The 21,700-nt window shown below is 43.0% G+C and overlaps 1 protein-coding gene across 1 annotated transcript; it reads left to right on the forward strand.

Moving 5' to 3' along the window:
- The first annotated feature begins 218 nt into the window (after window positions 1–218).
- RPN2 (ribophorin II) lies at window positions 219–21,669 on the forward strand. The gene is made up of 17 exons (XM_050907492.1): window positions 219–250; window positions 359–558; window positions 2,981–3,076; window positions 3,791–3,966; window positions 4,819–4,894; window positions 5,284–5,418; window positions 7,479–7,655; window positions 8,051–8,169; window positions 8,590–8,695; window positions 11,086–11,177; window positions 12,075–12,189; window positions 12,869–13,063; window positions 13,592–13,678; window positions 14,254–14,349; window positions 16,114–16,189; window positions 17,113–17,242; window positions 21,304–21,669. Exons 1-17 carry the CDS (start codon window positions 238–240, stop codon window positions 21,311–21,313), a joined length of 1,899 nt encoding a protein of 632 aa, XP_050763449.1. The 5' UTR covers window positions 219–237; the 3' UTR covers window positions 21,314–21,669.
- Window positions 21,670–21,700: the final 31 nt, after the last annotated feature.

A 21,700-nucleotide genomic window follows, 5' to 3' on the forward strand; every position in this document is an offset into this window, starting at 1 on the left:
CGCTTCTGGGCCAGCCGCGCCGCCGCCCGTTCCCCTCCGGTCTCCCGCCCGCCCCCCGCGGTTTGGTCCTCTTCACAGTTTCGCGGTGTCCGCAGCGGGCGCCCGTGGGGCTGAGGCCCCCTCGCAAAATACGCCGTCCCTCCCGCCTCCCCTGTGGCGCGGGCGCGATGGTGCGGACCGGGCCGGGGCGGGGCGCGGGGCGGAAGCGGCGCCGTGGCCCAGGCGGCGGGCGGCATCATGGCGGCGCCGGGTGAGGCGCGGGCCGCGGTGGGGAGGGGGCTGGGGGAGGGCGGCGCGGCGGGCGCGGCCCTCGGTACCGCGGGGAAGGGCCGCGAGTAACTCGCTTGTTTCTTCGCAGGCCCGCGGCTGCGTCTGGCGGCGGCCCTCAGCCTCCTCCTCCTCGCCGGTGCCCAGGCCCTGGCCCCCAGCCACCGCCTCACCGCCCGCGACCTGGCCCGGCTGAGGGCGGCGCTGGAGCGGCCCTTCGCCGACCTGCAGGCCGCTTTCTACTCCATCGTGGGACTCGGCAGCCTGGGGGTGCGGGTGGCGGACGAAAAGGTGAGCGGTTGAGGGCCCGGCGCGGCCGCGGGCGCTGCCGCTCCCCCAGCCCTCGCCCCGCGCTCCTCCGCCGCCGGGTGTCCTGCGCGCCCGAGGCCGTGCGGCTCCGCGCAAGGGCGCTTCGCTGGCCGAGGAGCTGTAGGCGCAGCACCGTAGCAAAAGATGAGGCATAATGAGTTTATCTAGCGAGGTCTGCCTTGACAAAACCGTGAGGAAAATGGAAAGCATACGTGCGTTCTGTGCTTAGCAAGTAGCGGAGCAAATCACTGCTAATTACTGACAGTCTTTCAAGTGTGCTGTTTGAATAAATTGTATCTTCGTCTGGGTAGTAACGTGCCACGGGCTCTCTTGCGCTTACTGCCTCTAAATGGTGGTTTCAGGGCTCGCTCCTCCGTAGCCTGTTGTGATATTACTGTAGCTGTCAATTTGTTTCACTGTTTTGTGAAAAGGAATTCTGCCCGTGGCATGTTTGCTTTGCTGTCCTGTTAAATAGAGCTCTCATTATTTCGTTTCAACACTGAGTTTAGCCAGGTCACATGATGTTGCTATTTTTGTATATAAAATATTGTCCCTTGTGTGCAGACTAGAAACAAAGGCTTGTGGTATCAGCGTGGTGCTTACTGACTGTCGTGGTTTAACCCCAGCTGGCAACTAAGCACCATGCAGCCGCTCGCTCACTCCCCTCCCCCCAGTGGGATGGGGGAGAGAATTGGAATAAAAAACCTCGTGGGCTGAGATAAAGACAGTTTAATAGGACAGAAAGGAATGAAAAAAAAAAATAATAATAATATGACAATAGTAATACTAAAAGCATTAGACCATACAAAGCAAGTGATGCACAATGCAATTGCTCACCACTTGCCGACCAATGCCCAGTTAGTTCCCGAGCTGCAATCCACCCCTCCCGGCCAACTCCCCCCAGTTTATATACTGGGCATGATGTCATATGGTATGGAGTATTCCTTTGGCCGGTTTGGGTCAGCTGTCCTGGCTGTGTCCCCTCTCAACTTCTTGTGCCCCTCCAGCCTTCTCGCTGGCTGGGCATGAGAAGCTGAAAAATCCTTGACTTAGTATAAGCACTACTTAGCAACAACTAAAAACATCAGTGTGTTATCAACATTATTCTCATACTAAATCCAAAACACAGCACTATACCAGCTACTAGGAAGAAAATTGACTCTGTCCTAGCCGAAACCAGGACACTGCCCTTTCATGTCTTTAAGCATTTCTAGTTTAAATGTTGCAGGTTGTCCTTGTGACAGCCTGCTTACATAGGCCTGCCTGCTTATGTGTGCACTTACCTATGCACCTGAGCTGTAAACATAAGTTTGTTCTTTCCTCAAACTCAGCTAGTTCAGTGGTTCTAAACCATTTGGACTTAGTTTCTCTTCGAGTGTTGTGTATTTGCACCACAAACTCTTAACTGTGAGGCTCCCACAGGTGTTGCGGTTCACCACACCACACACCTTGTTGTGGCTGGTTACTGGTCATCTGCGGGTTAGGCTGAGAATTGCTGCTTTCGTTTATGTCAGTGCGGCTGGGTTTTTTAATAGTTCCTAGTTTTGCAATGATAATACAGCCTTTGCTTCTGAAGGTAAACAGTAATTATTTATTTGTTCCTTGAGGTTTGTGATGAGACTTTTTTCTGGACAGTCTACCTCTTCACGGGGTGAGACTATTTAAAAGGTAGAAGTAGTAAAAATAATAGCTAGGCAAAACACTTGAACATGTATCAGTATTCCTAGGTAACTGTAGCATGAAAATCCTGTACTACTTGTAAAAGTCTATGCTCCACATACTCAAAAAACAGTGATTTATGTATGAGCAGTTAAATTCTTGGTTATTTTCTGCTTAAAATGGAATCTTAATGATCCATCTATCTAGTTGTCAGTTAATAATAAGCTGGCTACAGATTAATGAGCAGTCTCATTGCTTGGATTTATACTGTAGCTGCTTACCTGACTTTTCTTTCTGTATGCTTTGAAATTCTATATTCTGCATCCATTAATGATTGTGTGTGATACACAGCTGGGAAGGAAGCTCGCCCACAGAATTTCTGTTCATCTGTTCTCTGTCCTGGCAGATTTTCCCTACTAAATATACCCATGGGACTTATATTTTGATAGGTTTTATAATTATACTCAATTTAAAGTTGAATTCTGGTTGCAGTAGAGTTTATGTGAAAATCACTCATCTCTTTTAGCAGGAACCACCTTTGTTTCTGTGCAGCACTTAGCAGAGTAGGATCCGGGGGGTTCTAGGCTCTGCTGCATCACAAGTGTTACTAGGGATTTTGTTTGCCTTTTTTCAGTATAAAAATGCACAGCAACATACATGAAATTGTCATAGAGTATCATTTAAATCTCCTCTTGGTGGCTTAAGTCAAGACTGTTGCTGTAAGTTAACTTCTCTTTCTTCAAAGGCTGCATGCAATTTCATCAAATCTCATGTGGACTCCAGCAGTGTGGATTCCCTCTTCTATGCTGCACAGTCCATCCGGGTCCTGTCTGGCTGTGAGGTGAGTTTGGAGCCCTGAGCTCTGAAGACAGATGGACAGGCAAGAAGACAGACAAAGAAATATTTACCTTGATCTTTTTCTCGGTTTTATTTTATGCATAACTTTTACTTTCTTTTAGTGGGTTGTACTCTGTTGTGTCTTAGGTAAATAACTTATGAAGTGTCTGGGAGTACTCTATACAAGGCAAAGTGTAAAGATAGAAAGCAAGTATTTGGTCCAGAGTAATTCTGAGGGGATGTTTCTTGATTAAACATTGGTGGCTAAGAAAAAAGGAGCCAGCACATTTTAATAGAATTCACAGCAGCTGTGTCAATTAAAAACTCTTTGGGTGGATGAGAAGCTGTAAATCCTGTGTTGAAACACTGCAACGATACAAATGCAGGCCACCCTTGCTGAATTGTGGGTGGGTTATCCAAGCTCCATTTTTCATCAGTACCACTGGCTGCTGCACAATGATGTGATGGCAGATGAAAAGCAGTAGCAGGTTACCAGGATAAATCTGAATCGTGGATTATCCTGACTCATTGATAGTTGACAGCAAAACTTAGGGATTTAATTAATTAAACTAAAAGGTAATGAATGATAAAGGACTTTTTCCCAAAAGCTTATAGTAGTTCACCAATCAAGTGTGTTGCTCCAGGAAGAAATCAGTCGTGACTAGAAGGCCTTGTTTTTTCAAGTGTGAATCAGTGTGTTCCCTGTGTTCTTCCTCAGGTCACCATTTCAAATGAGACCAGGGAGCTGCTGCTTGCAGCTGTCAGTGAGGATTCCTCAATCACCCAGATCTTCCACGCTGTTGGGGCCCTGAGTGGCTTTGGCCTTCCTTTAGCATCTCAGGAAGCACTTAGTGCTCTTACTGCTCGTCTTAGCAAAGAAGAAAATGTGCTGGCGTAAGTCTTTCAGATGGAAATGATTCACTGTGGCATGTTTATCCTCTAGGCAGTTGGATTTTGGAGTAAAGGGCGTTTTAACGCTTAATTTTTGTGATATAGATGTAGCAGAGTAGGTACTGTGTTTTCATTTGATGTATTTGTCCAGTTCATTATTGTCCCTCGGGGGAATGAAAAATATGGTTTTGGGCTATTTTCTCTGTGATTTTGCAAATGAGCTTATGTATTTGGTTTAGTTCAAGAATAATGGTCAGTAAAGAGGACATATCCCAAAGAAGCCTCCTCTTTTGGAAAGATTCACAGCAAACTTTTGACTGAATACCCAGCCAAGGTTTTGTGTCATTTATGCTTGCAGTAGACTTGATGCTCTTCCTCAGCCCTGCTGTTTGTAGGTTGGGATGCCTGTACTGTGAGGTGGAAAAAACGTGCCAGTAACCATTATCACCAAAGAATTAAGTAATTTTACTGTGAAACGAGAGAATAGAGCTTTCCTTAAAAGCTGGGGAAGAAAGGGAGACTAAAATTTGCTGCTTTGACAAAAAAAATGGATTCCTGGAAGCCTCAGTAGCAAGTCTGGGGATCTGTGCTGTGCAGGGATCAAAGTTTGGTTTCTTCTCTGCCTTTGAATCTATGAGTTTATTGCAGCGCTGATGCAGCTAACGTGGCGTTCTGTAATGAATTCTAAGTTTCCACTAAATCACTTCAGATTCATTGTCTTGAGTCAGCTGAACGCAGTAACAGCTGTTTTACACTTCATTCAGAACAGAAACTGTAGTTGCTTTGATTTAAATGATGTTTGGCTTTTAAGGAAGGAAAAACCATACAGTTTGGTTTTGTTTGTTCTTGTTTAAGAACCATCCAGGCTTTGGAGACGGCATCTTACTTGTCCCAGCAGGCAGATCTAAGTGGCATTGTTGAGGAGATAGAGGTAGGAACACGCTATGCTCTCTAATTATTCAGGAATTTGTCAGACCTCTGTAGTACTAAAAGATGTATTAATGTGAAACACAAAATTAAAAACCAACCTGGCTAATTCCTTGCCTGCATGATGTGGGTTGGCTTGGCTCTTCCTTTCAAGCAGATATTTCTTCTGGACTTTTAACTGTTTCACAGTGGACTGAAACACAGAAAGTCATGACTTTTAAATATAATTAAATCCACTAAAGGCTGAAGGTTTCTTCTTCCTGTTTCTAAATGACTATTACAAAATACATCGGTGATCCCATACAGATACTCTTGATTACAGGCCTAACAGTAGAGTTAACTTCTGTGGATCTACTAGAATGCAATTTAAATTTTAATAACTCTTTCTGTCAGGATCTTGTTGCTCGCCTGGATGACTTGGGTGGAGTTTATCTACAGTTTGAAGAAGGAATTGAGACTACTGCACTGTTTGTTGCTGCTGCCTATAAGCTGTCGGACCACGTGGGTACGGAGCCAGCCATGAAGGAGGTCTGTATCTGTCTTTTCCTCCCTTGCACACTGTAGCTCACAAAAAGGATCTGCCTAGTCCCTGCTGTGCAGTGCAAGAGGCCGGTATAACTGGGTAGAATTTCTACTGGAAAAAACAGCACACTCAGTGAAAAGGGACATCTCGGAGGGAATGCTAAGTAACAGAATCTAGGAGGAAATTCCACCTTCAAGATCACAGGCTGAATTTGGTTTGTTTTCTTCTTTTTCAAATGTACAGAAGGAAATTGCAAGTGAGGCCTAGTTTTTCTTTGTTTACTGAGACAAGCTGTTGAAAAAAACCCTCTTGTTTCAGACTTTATTCTGGTATTTGGCACTTGTCTGGCACTTGTCTAGCACTTTCCAGCATTTCAAAGTGTTTTGCAAATGTTACTTACCCGTGAGGAAATGCAGGCACCCTAGTTTGGGGTGCCCAAAGGGGAGACAACATTAGTACCATACGCCTACAGGAATCCAGATGCAAAAACTTGTTGTCTAAAATGAAAGACTGTTGGAAATTCCTTTTGCACTTGATTAAGCTAGAAATCATTACTGCAAGCTATCCACTTAGTAATTTTTTTCCACAACAAGTTAACTGAGTTAGATGTACTTTTGATTGAGAATGGCAGCTCCCTAAAGCACAAGCCAAAGTGGCAGGGTTGAGACAGAAGCCAGTGTAAGACATCTGAGTTCATTCCTGGCTCTCTTCCATGCTGCTGCCAAACAGACTAATGCAAAGTAATTTTGATGTCATTTTTGAGGTGGTGATTCTGCTACACACAATTCAAACTGTCAGCATCCAAACAATGTTTAAAAAAAAGGACCAATTAAGGAAAATTGTTTAGTGTTGTTTCAGAATTGTGCTGTCAGAAGTGCTATTGTTGGGGCTTAAAGCTTTATCTCTTGTGAATGGTGAGAGTGCCTCCAGAATGCCACAAAACTCTCTTTAAAAACTAACATGTAGTATTTGAAAAAATAGCTCCCTTTTTTCTCCCACAGTTTAAATGAGTGTGTCAGTTGCTGATTAGGGTCTGGAGCTATGCCATGCCCTCCATATAAATGAAAAACACTGCAGGATTTGCACTGTGCAGGAGTTTTGTAGCATCTGTCTGGATGCTTTATCTAGTTGTGATGTACGTTGGTGTTCATTAATACAAGTAGGAGGGTGAAAATTTGAGATGCAGTGGATTTCATTTAAAAGTGTTCTTTGTAGGTTACTAAGTTGTATGCCTATTGCTTTATTTGGGATTCTCTTTGATTATTCTCATTTCTGATCAGAATTTAGCCCACAATACTTTGCTTGGATCAAATCCCTCTGTTTTCCAGACTAGCAGGGAGTGATGGAAGAATCTGAATAATATGGCATACCCTGCGGAGTGTGGCGCAGACGCACTAACCCTACAAAGTCAGACTGCAAAACCAGCTGGGGGATGCAGTCCCGCTCCTACTTTGGAGAGAACAAATTAGCTTTGGCACATCCCAGAGCCAGAGCTGGCTCTGTGCTCCCGGTGGTGCTGCTTTAAAGCTAATCCTCTTAGTTTGAGGACACTGCTGAGCCTAAGAGGATAAGCCTGCGTGGGCCTGGACTGGCTCCTTCCAGAGCCATTAGGATGCTTTGCATCACTGCTCTGTGGCCTTCCCAGCTTGGCAGGTAGCCAGGACATCTAGCCTAGTCTTCCTCCACTGTATGAAGACAGTTGTATGGCTCCTGGAGCCAAATTGTCTTTTTGCAGCTGCACGCAGTCTGGATAGTTGAGCTGACGGCGTCTTCCATTCTGAAACACATAGTTTGAAGAGGTAGATCCAAATTCTGGTTTTGCAAGTTTTTAGCACAATTACGGTGATTGTGGTTGGAACCTTGCAGCCAAGAATAAGAATGCTAATGTGACATTCAAAAGGTAGCTAATTTTGGGTTACCTCATAACTTGAGTTATTTTTAAAGCAAATGGGAAATTAAACAGTCTTTATGAATGATGTTTTTATTAATAACATTATACTGAGCCAGTTTGCAGTGTTGTGGTAAGCTGCTGGTGCTAATATGTGATTTGCTTTTCCTCTTTCAGGATCAAATTACCCAGCTGATGAATGCAATTTTTAGCAAGAAAAACTTTGAGACACTCTCAGAGGCCTTCAGCATTGCTTGTGCCGCAGGTTCTTTATCCCGGAACCGCTACCACTTGCCTGTCATTATTGTCCCCGATGGGCCTGCAGCTGTGTCTCACCATCAGCCCATACTCAGGGTGAGTCCTTAGCCCCAAATCTTAACGCATCTCTTGGCTCAGTCTTTAGTATTGTAGGTCTGGGCTGACTGAATGTGTAAGGTAATGTCTTTCATTTTTAGTTCCAGGACTCAGGTTCCAGTAGGTCTGGGGTTTTAGTGCTTTTATGAAGTGATTCTTGGGAACCTCTGCATACCCAGGGCTTACCAGACACTACCTCGAGAAGGCTAGGTGTGGAAGTCAGCTCTGCTGATCACAAACTTCAGCTTTCCCGGTTATGTTAGAAAGAACTAGGTGAATCTGGGATGCCGGGCAGGGGAGAATTCTGGGTGTATAATACAGAGGGGTAGTGAGTTGTCTGTGCTCCTGCATTCCTTGTGGGACAACGGATTTCATGGAAATTTTTTCTCTTGCAGCTACAAGTAACCGATGTTATGTCTCAGCCACTGACTCAAGCTTCTGTAAAGCTCGACTATGCCAAGTCTGCATCTAGCAAAGCCACTGTCCTTCAACAGACAGCATTTGCTCTGTCAGGGTAAGAAAATAATCTTATTTTTACAGTTTGTAAGGCAAGCAGGTGTTATTTAAACAGTGTTGGACTTACTTTCCTTATGTGTTCTTCCACCAGCGAAGTGTTTGTGTGATGGAAAACTCAAAATGCTGTAGTTGTGTTTTGTTGATAATGAGTGACTGAGCACATTTGGTAGTGATGGTGAATTTCTGTTGCTTTTTCTTTTGATTGGGAGTGAGAAATTGCAGTGTTCTTCTGACTTTAGGGGAACTTTGAAGAATTCTTTTCCTGCTGCACTTAGCAATGTTAGTTTTGTGCTGCGTTTGTCTGTTTGCCTGCTTAATCTAGCATATTTGGAGACTTCTTAGTAGCAAGATGTTATCTATTTGTAGGCTGCTGTTAGTGTCCTAGAGGATACTTAACACCTTGCTTTTTTTGTTATAGAGATGTCTTTGAGCTGAACTTCATGAATGTGAAACCTGCAAGTGGATATTATGATTTCTCTATCAGTGTTGATGGAGATAAGAGATTTATTGCTAACAAAGTTGAGGTGGGTGTGCTTTTTGATGGCATTTTAATTCTGTGCCTATTTGCTGAAATAGCTTTTTATTTATACTTGTTAAGGATGTTGCCAGTTGTATGGCATTTTTATCACATGTTTTTCTGTAATGCATTGGATTTTGACTCAGGATTATGACCAGTAACCAGATTAATATATGATCAAAAGAGATTTGTGTAAATTTCAAAACTGACTTACCACTTAGATGCTGATCTGACAGCATATGAACAAAGGCTAACAGTAGAAGTGTTTATCTAGCAGCCCAAAGTAGCTATGCAAAAACGATTACTAAGAATGTTAGTTCTTCAGAGCATTTAAGATTTGAGTCTGTATATCTCAAGAGTTTGCTAGCAGTTGTCTGGTGATTGCCTGATGTATGGAAGCTGAGCATTTGTTGTTGTCTGTATAAGTTCTAGAGCCCTAGAAAAGAGTCAAGGGGGTCTTTTGGCATATCCTAACTGTGTATGTGGTGATGCTTTTGTAGTGGAGAAACAGTGACCAAAGCAAATGCAAATGAAATCTTCATTTCATGCATACATACCCCCTTTTTGGTGGCAAAAGCTGTTATACCACACCTTTCTGAAGAGTTTTTATAGAAACACTCAGAGTTTTACTTTCCTCAAGTTTGTTACAGTGAGAAGAATGTGACCTCTGTGACTATTCATGTAGTCACCTGGGTGTCAACAGCTGAGACTGCTCTTCTCCAGTGATGTCTGTTCCCAGGGTTAGTTTTTGCCCTCAGTTGCCTGTTTAAGGAAAAGATTAGCTTTTAAAGTCTTCCAACATAGTCAGCTTGGAGTGGAGGAAGATGCTTATGTACAACTGCTGACCTTTACTCTGTGTATCAAATTGATGTTGTCATTGTAGTAATGGCACTTAGGAGTGTCAAAAGGGGATTGATTGGTCCTGCTTAAGCTTGCTGCTGGCACACAGAGGTACCGGTAGGAATGTATTAACGCTGGGGCGGCTTTGTGTGAACCGCTTCTAATAAGACACATTGTTATGGGGGAGGACTGCTGGGGGAACTGCTTTTTTTCCTTACTGTTATTAGCATTAATTGTCCTTAATGCACCATCGTTTTGACAGTAATGAGCTAAACCAGTGGGTTATTACTGCGGCAGAGACTACATTTCCTGGCATTAAAATATTTGAGAGATGTTTGTGTACTGTTCAGTTGGAGGGGCTGTGTGCAGCAGCTCTGAGTTGCCTTCACATAACTTTTTTAAAATTAATATTTCATTAGTCCATCTTTCTTTGCTTCCATCTTGGAACAAACTAAGGCTTTACTAAAGTTAGCCTGAATAGTCTACATGTCAATGGATCCATTTTCAGGGGTAACTTCTATCTTAAATTACGCTTTTTGTTGTAAAGGAACTGCCAAGATTGTTGTGTTTGAAGTCTGACCTGAATAGTTTGGTTAATGTTTTTACATATTTTTCCCACAGGTTCCCTGTGAATTATTTTTCAGAATGAGGGTGTGGGACTGTAATAACAAATTGTAGTTTATGATGAAAAATATCTTGGCAATGAAACTTTAATTCTCCAGGGGAGCATTTGTAAGCTGTGAGAACAAATGTGCTAATTAAAAACTACAGACTGCAGTAACTGCTTATGTTTGAGAGAAGGATTGAAATCAGTCAAACCCACCGAGGTTCGCTGCCTAGATCGTCTGTGGTTTGGGACTGGGGAGAGGGCAGGAAGTAATTTCTCTGCTTGGGGTTTATACTGCACTTAGCACAAAGGAGTGTGATAAATGGCAGGGCCTTATTGGCTGCCCTGCACTAAGTGATGAATGCTGTGACTCCGACGGAAAGCTTGCTGAACAAAGTGCAGGTCTGCAGGAATGCTTTGGCTTTTGCCTGCTGCTAATAAAATCAGCAGAAGCCTGTTAGGCTTTAGGAGCCAGCAAAGGCGTAATTGGTTGCTGTCCGGAGACCTCTCTCATCTCAAATTGCTATCCAGTAAGCAGAAGTACATATGCACGTGCGGTTTTAAGTTGCATTCTATGTGATGTAATCTTTAATAGCTAGTTTCTGCTAGTTCAAAAGCAAAACTAGTTGGATCTGGATAGTTGGACCGTTTCACTAAAAACGGTTCTCCAAAGGGCAGCTAAGTCCAGCATGACTGAGAAGCTCATGTCTTCAGAGCTGGCTGCTTGTGCAGGGAGGAAGGGGATGGGTTAGGGTTAGTGACTGATGCAGGAGCTTTGCCAGAAGGTAAATTGCTGTCGATCCTTCTGTTCAGGTTAGGTTCTGTCTTTGGCTTAGTGTAAGACCCTCTTTGGGGAAGGGGACAGAAGAGCTAAAGCTTCTGCGGTGAACTTGACCATAATTAGTATATGTAGAGTGCTCTGAGTAATTTTCTATTGTGTTTTGTTGCAGCTGAAAGTAAAAGTTTCCACGGAAGTTGGGATTACTAATGTAGATCTTTCTACTGTGGATAAAGATCAGAGCATTGCACCAAAAACAACCAGGTAAAACGACTCAGTGTGTGATCCTTTAAGGGGCAACTCTGGCTCTAGACTGGAGGTCTTCTGAGCTCTACCTACTTCAGCTAAACCAGAGGAATCTTGTATTGGAATAACTACAGAGTTATACCCATGCTGTTTCTCTTAAACCTGTGAGTTCATTGGGAGAATACTGATTATTTTTATAGGTGGTTTTCCATAATACTGAAGTAAGTACTAACAGAAGCCAGGCAACCTGAGTCTTCTGTTCCTTTGTTGGCACCTCTCCATAGCGAAAGCAAGTTAAAAGAATTGTGTTAATGTTTCTGGCATTATTGGGCTTCGGTAGAGATGCTCTAAAGCAACATGTACACTGTATTTGGGGGTGTGGCTGTACCATTGCTAGGTGTACTTGAACTTAATGTAATCGGTTTTTTAACTGACATCAGTTAGAATGTAATGTATGGAATTTAACTTAGGTTGCACAGCCTCACTGAGGCCCCTCTGTGTGTGTTGATACAGCCTTCCTGTGCTGAAGTTTGAGTGTCTGTTTTTTCTGTTCTGCTGCCATTACACCTTTGGTTGTAGCATAGCGTTGGCTAAATGGAATGTGGGGTGTAGTATTAGCAAAACCTTCTTCTGGTGTTCCTTTGAACCTTACAACAAACAATGGTTTTACCTGAAAATGGGCAAGGTGTGTAGCTCACAAAAATCCTACTAAAAAAATTCCATTTGTTGCTTTTCATTAAATTTATGGTGGAAGAGAAAGACATGTTAGTTGACCTGACTTTTTGATAAAATAGCTCATCTATGCTGAGTAGACTGCAGTACTGCTAGACAAGCTTGCGTGCCTCAGTTTCTTGGAACGCTAGGCCTTCTCGTGGAAAATCACGTCAATTCTGTTTGGTTTTTTTTTCCTCCTAGGGTAGCTTACCCAGCCAAAGCCAAGGGCTCATTCACTGCTGACAGCCATCAGAATTTTGCTTTATCCTTCCAGCTGATAGATGTGAACAGTGGAGCTGAACTCATCCCTCACCAGGTTAGGACAAATTTTTGTCATTGCTGTGTCACCGAGATGTTCCATCTTGAAGCATCTGAGGTGACAGTTGCTCTTGAAACGATTTGATAGGTTTTGAGAAGCCTTATGTTTATGACATGAACTGTGAAAGATCACTGATCTTGGGAGATGGGAAGTGGATTCAGTTCATTTGTTTTGGCTGTATGTTAAATGAAGCCTCTTCTGGCTCTGGTACTGTGTCTTATTTAACTCAACAAAATGAGTGCAGGTAGCCTGCACTGTAAAAGCACTCTTCTGATTTTTTAATATTGTTTGCTGAAAAAGTCCTTGAATGTCGACTTTTATTAAAATTTTATTTTTTCTTTATAAAATAGAAAAAAAGGGAAGAAAAACCCAACGAAAACCATGTATGCATACATCCCTGTTGTGTGCTGTTGATATACCCTGTCGAGTAACATTCAGTATATTGCCCTGTACCCCAAGTGGGCCACTGGACTGTCTTGGTCCTGTGTTAATGTAGTTACTTGAAGAGACACAGAACTTCACTGATTTGCAGGGATCTAGACACCCAGACTCCCAGTTTGTACTCCAACTTTTGTTAATGTTGCACTTTTTGATTTGGGGGTAAATCTCTCATTTTGCTGGCATTCGTAAATGCAGTATGAGATATTCCAGAAATGTTAACAATCTTTCCTTTCAGACTTTTGTCCGACTTCACAACCAAAAGACTGGCCAGGAGGTAGTGTTTGTTGCAGAACCAGATAGCAAGAACGTATACAAGTTTGAACTGGATACCTCTGAAAGAAAGACTGAATTTGACTCTGCCTCTGGTACCTATACTCTTTACCTGATAATTGGAGACGCCACTCTGGAAAATCCAATCCTGTGGAATGTGGTATGTAGCTGGAAGTGCGGTGATGTGGTTTTGAGATTACTGGCAGTCTAACAGGAGGGCATGGTACAGGCTTGGAAGAAAAAAGCTCAAATGTTTTGTTCTTTGTAGTGAACCAGAATCCTTTTGGCCATTTATGGGCTCTGAGGTTTGCCGCTCGTTTTGAGTTTTTAAGTAAGCATCAAAGCAAGACAGAGATGAGCATTCAGTTCATCATGTGGTGGAATAGAAACTTCAGAACTTTTATGGGTTTGCTTGTGATTTCACAGCAAGCATTTCAAGGTTTAGCCTTTCTGTGCTTGCTATGCTGGAAATAAGTCCAGTTCTTAGTGATGGGTGAATGGCATTACTGCCTCTGTTTAGGAGAAATTGCTTCTTAAAAAATCTGGTGGTTTTTTCTTAGTTTCCTTTAAAAATCATGTCAATCGTAGATTGACAAGTAAGGAAATAGGCCACAGTAATGGAATAGGCTTTATAAAACTTGTAATACATTAAGATCAAACTTCATGAAGCTGCATGATTTCATTTCAGGCTGATGTTGTGATCAAATTCCCAGAAGAGGATGCGCCATCCACAGTCCAGTCCAAGAACCTCTTTGTTCCCAAACCTGAAATCCAGGTACAGTCAAAAATAAAAATTATGTGCGGAGATGGGGGGCTAGTCCTACTAGTATTATTTGTTCTTATCGTAATTTATTTTTGAAAAGTCATCTCTCACTAAAAAAAATTAATACTGTGTAAGTAATGTAATTAAAGGAAGACCAGAGTTACTGCTTGATGGAAAGAAATTTGTTGCAGTCCTCTGGAGTATGAATAAATAAGCTGTGTGTTCTACCTGTGAGAGAGCAACTGGTGTCACTGAGAAGATTCAAACATGAAAATTTGACTAGGTGAGCACCACAGAAAGCTCTCTGCTCCTGAAGATTTCTCTTGCTTCGTTCCAGCCATCTGTGCTGATGACAAGCTAACAAGTGCTTCTGTGAGTGCAAGGAAAAGTTAACTGTGCAAGAGATCAAATGTGCAGAGACTGGAATAGACGCTATTTTAAAGAGTCAGTCTTTGCCTTAAGAGGAATGCTTATCATCCAACGGAACGTCTGGGAACAGCACCAGGGCTGCAGCTGGTCCTCTGGGGAGCCGAGAAGCTGCTCTGTTGGAATACTCTTACTTACGAGTTGGTTTTGTTTGTTTGCAGCACCTCTTTAGGGAACCTGAGAAGAGGCCTCCCACTGTGGTATCTAACACTTTCACAGCATTGATTCTCTCCCCCCTGCTTTTGCTGCTCATTCTGGTGAGTGAACTAGGCCACAGAAGAAGAAAAATTTTCCCATCCGGTCCAAAGTCACTTAGGAGGTTGGCCAGCTAAACTTCCTATTAAAACTCTTGGTTAATCATGACTGGCACAGCAGTGCTGGAGCCATAGCTAGCAAATGTCAGTGCAGAGCGTTGGTCTGGTATTCTCTCTTTCCTAAACTGTTTTTTTTGAGTTTAGAGTCAAAACAGAAAAACAGTGCTGCCAAGTAGAAGTAGGTGGGGTGAGTTTCTCCAGTGTGCGTCTGCTAGGGATGTTGAATAACAGTGGGCAGATTAAGTTATAACTAACATTAGACTTCCACAGGAAAAAAGCAGTGATTCTGCCTCGCACTTAATATATCCATCTGTCATGGTTTGACCCCAGCCAGCAGCTAAGCACCACGCTGCCGCTCACCCCTCCCCACTCCCAGTGGGATGGGGAGGAGGATTGGGGAAAGAAAGTAAAACTCGTGGGTTGAGAGAAGAGCAGTTTAATAGCTAAAGTAAAATAAAATATAGTACTGACTAATAATAATAAAAATATTATAGTAATAATTGTAATGAAAAGGAATATAACAAAAAAAGAGAGAAATAAAGCCCAAGAAAAGACAAGTGATGCCCAATGCAATTGCTCACCACCCGCTGACCGATGCCCCAGCAGCGATCCTCCCCTCCTGGCCAACTCCCCCCAGTTTATATACTGAGCATGATGTTCTATGGTATGGAATATCCCCTGGGCTAGTTGGGGTCAGCTGCCCTGGCCGTGCTCCCTCCCAGCTTCTTGCACGCCTGCTTGCTGGCAGAGCATGGGAAACTGAAAAGTCCTTAACTTAGGATAAGCGCTGCTTAGCAACAACTAAACCATCAGCGTGTTATCAACATTATTCTCTCACTAAATCCAAAACACGCACTGTACCAGCTACTAAGAAGAAAATTAACTCTATCCCAGCTGAAACCAGGACAGCATCACAAAATCTGCGTTACTTAATCCTATCAGATTGATTCCCATTTATGGACATAATTAGTATTTGTGTGTCTGTAGTTGAAACATCTACTGCAACTCACTGTATCATCAGATCAGTGTTTTGAACTTAATGCAATACAAAATCTCATATAGTCAAGTTAAATTACTCCTTATTCAGAGGATGAAACTGATCCCGTATTTGCTTGGCAGTAATTTCCCATTAGCTAGTCTCACTGAAAGCTGGCATTCAGATAGTCATGTGCACTGGTCTCTGGAGTTCACAATATACACGTTGATGACACTTTAATGAAAAATTTCATTGCTACTGCTCCTGTTTCCCATCCTTCATGCCTTTCTCTTTTGTATTCTAAAAACTGAAGTTGTTTTTATGAGCAAACATCTTGTATCTATAGCTGCTCTTTTCCTGAGTCCAAAACTAGAACCTTACCTTTTTTTGTCTTTTAATTGAAATTAATTCAGCTGGATAGAAATAGCAATGTTTATTTTTCTGGAAAATGTAGATTTGGAGCAATACCCTCTCATCAGTTTAAGAAAGATAATTGAACTGCATTTGGGCAGTCACAAGCAGCAGGAGAAATTTTCACTAAAGGAGCTCAACAGTGCTGTCTTTAGCAAAATTACCACTCTGTCCTCTTGTAGTAGTAAACAAGTGCTTCTGTAGAGAATACACTGTATTCATTGAAGAACTTAAACAGGCTTGAAAGATACTGAAGTTTAAAATAAAAGCTTGTGTTTACAAGGCTGTTGTAACTCAGGTTTTGTTTCTTTTCCTTTTAGTGGATAAAGATAGGTGCCAACATCTCCAACTTCAGCTTTGCTCCCAGCACCATTGTTTTTCACATGGGACATGCTGGTAAGTGTCAGAGGCTTTCTGCTTTGTTTGACCTTCTCACCTGGGAGTTACAGATGAGAGCCCTGGTGGTTAATGGGCTCGCGGTCTATTAACTGTAATGACATAATAGCATAACATTTGTTCTCTTGTTTTCATCTGCCTTCCTGCTTTTCATGATTGTTAATATGGTGATAAACCTGTTTTGGCCATCAGCTTATAACAGCCGTCATTATCCGGGCTCCTCTCTCTCACCATTTATCTGTACTTAACAGAACTTCTTATTTCCAGAGGTCACACTTTCTTTATTGCATGTTTATCCTTTGTAAGCAGGGAGTTTCTGTGGGGATTGAAACCTGCGGGACTGCCATCTGCAGTGAAAGACTATATCTTTTCTTTAAAGCTCTTCCTGTGAAAGCTGCTCTTGTTCTTTTGCTGGACCAATTTTTTTCATCAATTTTATTGTGCCCTTGGTTGCACAGTTATTTACTGTCTTGGTAGAATTTCAAAAACATAGCAGGTTGGGAGAACATTGGATCTACTGTTTCCCAAATGACAGTGTGTTGCTTAATCCAAGCCAGTTTCCTTGGAAGCTTTATAAAGCTGTAAGCTCCTACAGATGTGCAAAGGTTAATATCCTCTATTGAAATCCAGAGTATCCTCCTCCTTTTAATAGCCTTTAATGTCTACAATATGTCCATAATTCTGCCACAAGAGGGTTGGTTGCAAGCAGTCGGTGTCACATTTTTCTCCAGTATGGAGACCCAGATGCCTTCTTCCCCTGGCAATAATGTATAGTCTTTAGATCTGCCATTTCAGAGCTTCAGAGATGAGATAGAAACCAAATGCTTAGGCCTGGCAGTACAACATAACAATTGTTCTGAGGATAACGAGTGGTTGGTCTTTGAATTGCAATTTCAGCCATGGGCTCTGTCTTTTTTTCACAGCAATGTTGGGACTCATGTATGTCTACTGGACTCAGCTCAACATGTTCCAGACTCTGAAGTACTTGGCCATTTTGGGTGGCGTCACGTTCCTGGCAGGCAACAGGATGCTGGCTCAGAAAGCAGTAAAACGGTAAGCAAGGGACAGATGCATTGGTGGGAGCTGCTTTTCAAATCAGTGGGGAGGAGATCACATTGATGCTATCGTGTGTCAGTAACTGATACAGTAATGAACGCTGCTTTTGGTTCTTGGATCTTGTGTGTAGGGATAGGCTGCTCGGTCCCACTTTCATGCCTGTTTTCAGAGTAAGGGCTTGAACTGACTAGGGCAGTGAGCTGCTCTCACTCAGATACAGCTAACTGCTCCTTCAGAGAGAGCAGTCCACGTGGCCACTTGGTGAAGCAGTCAGACACATGGGGAAAGTAAAGGGTGGAAGTATGTGCCCTTTGACAGGGGGAAACCCACATTTGGCGAGATGCATTCACTGACAATTTGTTTTACTACATGGTATATCAAGATCTTACAATATTGTTAGATAATGAAAGCCACTATAAATGCAGAAGAGGCCCAACTCTTCTGTAGCTGTGCTTGTAACATAAGTTTTAAGAGGAGGAAGGTAAGGTGGGGGTATCTTAACTGCTGTCTTCCCCTACCTAAAGGGGGATTATAGAGAAGAGGGAAGCAGATGCTTATCGGAGGTGTGCAGCAACAGACAAAGGGCAACACATGCAAACAAAACCAGGGGAAATTCTGGTAAATGTTAGCGATACAACATTCATTTCTGTACTGGCATTGGACTGATTCTTCACACTTGTGTCTTCTGCCACGCAGTGTCTTGTGAATGTGCCATGGCTTAGGCAGCCTGCAGGCAGTTTGCTGACCCAAGCTGCCAATACAATGCATTAATTAGAGGTCGAACCATTCCCTCTCCTTCACTTCTGCCACATGGGGTTTCCATGTGAGACTTAAGTTTTAGCCCTTTTGTACGAATGCAGAGTTTGGCTTTGAAGATGATCTTATTGACCTGCTGTGCCATCTAACCTGTGCTTTTCTTACTTTCCCCTTTTTGAGCCACTAGGAGCTGTTTATCCTTGCATACCTCTTTGCATAGATATCCCTGGGTCCTCACTTTTTTGATTACACTGTATTAAAACCAGGACAAGAGCTGTAAAAAACCACAAGAATATAATTTCCAGGGGTTTTGCATTGATTTGTTGTCTTTAAAACTTCTCTACTTGCATGGCTGTAGCAGGGAGGATGATTATTGTAATCAACCCTTTCCATACCATCCTCCCAGCTTTCTCAGCTTTGCTCCCTTGGATGTCCAGCCCTCTCCACTGTGGCACTTTCTCTTGTTAGCATAACAGTTCCTACTGGGATTTTGTTGCCAACAGGGCTATGTTATGTCATTTAATAATGTTTCCTTTTTAATTTAAAGAGTAATGATAAAATCATTATTAATTACAGATTGCCTAGGATACAGGTTTGGGGAAAAAGAATACAATGAAGCTTACTTCTAAGTGTCTTTGCTCAACCAGGGCTTCTGTTAGCACATAAATGCGGGTGGTTGGTTCCTACTTCAAAACACTGCAGGGGGTGTCTGTATGCTTTTTCACTGTAAATGACATGAAGCTGCAACTACAATGGCAAATTTGAAAGTAAAACTTCTACCTTAGGCTAAAGTTAAACCCTTTGTACATGACTTTAAAGTTCAAAAAGACATCTTTTTGTTAACGCGCTGCTAGCCTGTCTCAGATGTTGAAGTGCAGTGATAATTAACTAGATTGCACTTTGAGGCAAAGCTGCTGTTCCATAATGGAGACCGCTGGCGGGCGTGGGAAGGGGACTGTACAAACCATCTTTTTACAGAAGTTACCAGAAGGCCTGGTTTTGCTTTTTGCATTTCTGTCACTGGCTCTGGTTCCTGGAGCAGGGCTGCTTTCCTCCTTCCTATCTTCTCTGAATCTTTCTTCCTCTCTCCTTTTGGCAGGATCGCTGCAGAGCAGAGCAGTAGGTTGGCAAAGTATAGAACGTTGCGGTAAAAGGGGGTTTTGCTAGTGACCAGCTCTTCTAGAAGTAAGGGCCTTTTTGGAATTTGCCTTTCCTGGGCATGCTGCCTGTTTCATTTCACTTCATCACTCACTCCTTGTACAAAAAGATCTGAGCTGAAGCTGCTTCCTTCCAGCATCGCTTATTTGGCTTTAAATCAGTCCTTGGGTGTCCTTGGCTACAGCTGGGTTTGCATATTAGCAGTACGTGTCCTCTGAGACTAAATTGCCTTTGTGTGATTTTCTTAATCATCTGAAGTCTGTATGGTAATATGTGCACACGTGAATATGCTGTCGTGGACACCAAGCAGCTATCAGGTGATGAAATAAACCTAGTTTAAGCAGTGTTGTTCCTGTGAATAAATTATTAGTAATGTCGGCTGGAGGAGAACATGATGAAAATGGCTGATATCTGGGCTGTTCCCATCCTGCTGTTGGTACTCCCTATCCCCATCTGCAGTATTCTGGTTATTCAGCTGCCAGGCACTCTGACTGCTGAATTATGTCCTCCCTTGGGGTGGCGAGAGCTCTGTGTGCAGCAGAGCCAGGTCAGCACCACCTCATTCAGCTGAGAACACAACCCAGTCCAGGGTTCACCCTCCTATTAGGCTGAACTGGTCATGATGGCTCAGTCAGCGGCAGCAGCAGTAGCCAGCCCCCTCTATTCAATACAATCATCTGATAGGTCTCCATGATCATTTACCAGTGCAAAGCCCTTCGTTTCCTTTCATTCTGAGCAGGTAAGGTCCCAGTTTGCTATATCCACAGTGGCATAGGAGGCAGGACTGCCTGCCGCTCTGCATGCTGCCCAATTCTGAATGTGCTTGTGTGGCTTCATTTCTTGTTCAGTGCACTGTTTTGTTTTGGGGAAGGGAGAGAGCATCTGGGACAAGTCCTGTGATAAGACTGAAATCACTGTACAACGTGCTGCACTGATACATCTCATGAACGTCTGCTTTCTCTCATGTTCATGGTCGGTGCTCCAGGCACACACACACACACAGTGCGTTGAATGGAGCTCAGTTTTTGTGGTGCGCACCAAAACCAGCGTGGGTGGCTGTGTCACAGAAACCATGTGCACTGTGGTATAAGCTCCTGTCTGCAGATCAGATAGTATGGAGGGTGGTTTCATGAAAATTACCTATGGAGAATTTGGCATCGTGTCCCATAGAAAAACACCCTGTTACTATCTCTTCTCTCCCTGGAGTGTTTTGAGGTATTTGGGCACAGAACAAGCTATGACAAGTAACTGGAGAGGAACAGGAGATGGCTGTCGCTTGTTCTAGTAGATGAATTCCGGCTGCATCCCGGCCGTGTTTGCTGGTGCTGTTCTGGTCCCTGGACACTTCTTTTTACCATAGCTTTGGGCCAGTGTTTTTCAGCTTTTTAGTGGCTTGTTACCAAATGCCTCACGAGTGTGTTCTCCACAGCTTGCATGTTTTCTGTTTCTCAGCCTGGTATTTTAACTGCTTAATTCCCTGTGGGCTGTGAGTAATCCTGGAAGATCTTGCAAATAACTTATTATCCACAAACGATAAGTTAGGTTTTGCTGCCATGTGCAGTCACAAGCATTTGTCCTTATTGCTGGGTTTTCTCATGCCCCGATAAGTCAGTTAAGACTGTATTGTTACCAACTTTTAGGGCTGGACTGTCACGTGCTCAGCATCCATAGCTATGCCTGTGTCTGGCATCTTGTAAGGGAAAAGGACCCCAAAAAGACGAGTCTGCTATGCCCACATTAGACTACTCCATCTTCTTGGGACATGAAGATCTTTTCTTTGTGTTTACATAGACCAGCTGATTCCAAGTGGATAGATTGGCCCTTTTTAAAGTAGAAGAGCAGTTAAGGTACCTGCGGGCTTTGCATTCAGCCCTGCTTTTTTGTTCAGTTCTGTAATTTACAAGGCTTATTCATCCCTTTTGCACCAGAAATTAACCTTCATTTTGTCTGACCATTTCCATCCTCCTTGAATTCAGTCCTCCGTTCCACTGCAGTACTGGTTTTATCACTCCAATAAGCTTCCTTTGAGGAGCTTATCTGACAAGCTTCCTTTGAGAGAGAATGAGGGATCTGGGGACACTTTTACTGTGCAAGGAAGTGCTTTGTTGCCTGGAAGAGTTAATTTTTTGGATTTTTCTTTCCAGGACACACTAGTACCAGAAGAATGGAAGAAATGGGGAAAAACAAAGCAAATGCCTTCAGAACAGAAGTGAATAACTGAAAGATCAGAAGAAGGAAGGCAGAAGCAGATTTTTTTATATATTAAGTCAAAAGGGTGCCAGTTTTACTTTTTTAAAAACCTGATTTTCGTCGTTGTGTTCATGCTACTTGAGTGCTTTTCATATGAATCTGGAAAATCCTTTCTTCCCTGGATCCTCCCCGCCTTTTTCTCCCAGGACGTTTGAATTTCCTTTAGAAAAAGAGGAAAAAGAAAATACAATTCTGCCTTTCCCCAGGTGCCCTCTCCTCATCCTAAACAATTTGTGAATAAAGAGGAAAGAATGGTCCTGAATTTTGTTTTTTGGCTCTCAGAGGCTGTGA

The sequence above is a fragment of the Gymnogyps californianus genome, chromosome 17 (assembly GCF_018139145.2).
Source record: "Gymnogyps californianus isolate 813 chromosome 17, ASM1813914v2, whole genome shotgun sequence".
Taxonomy (NCBI): Eukaryota; Metazoa; Chordata; class Aves; order Accipitriformes; family Cathartidae; genus Gymnogyps; species Gymnogyps californianus.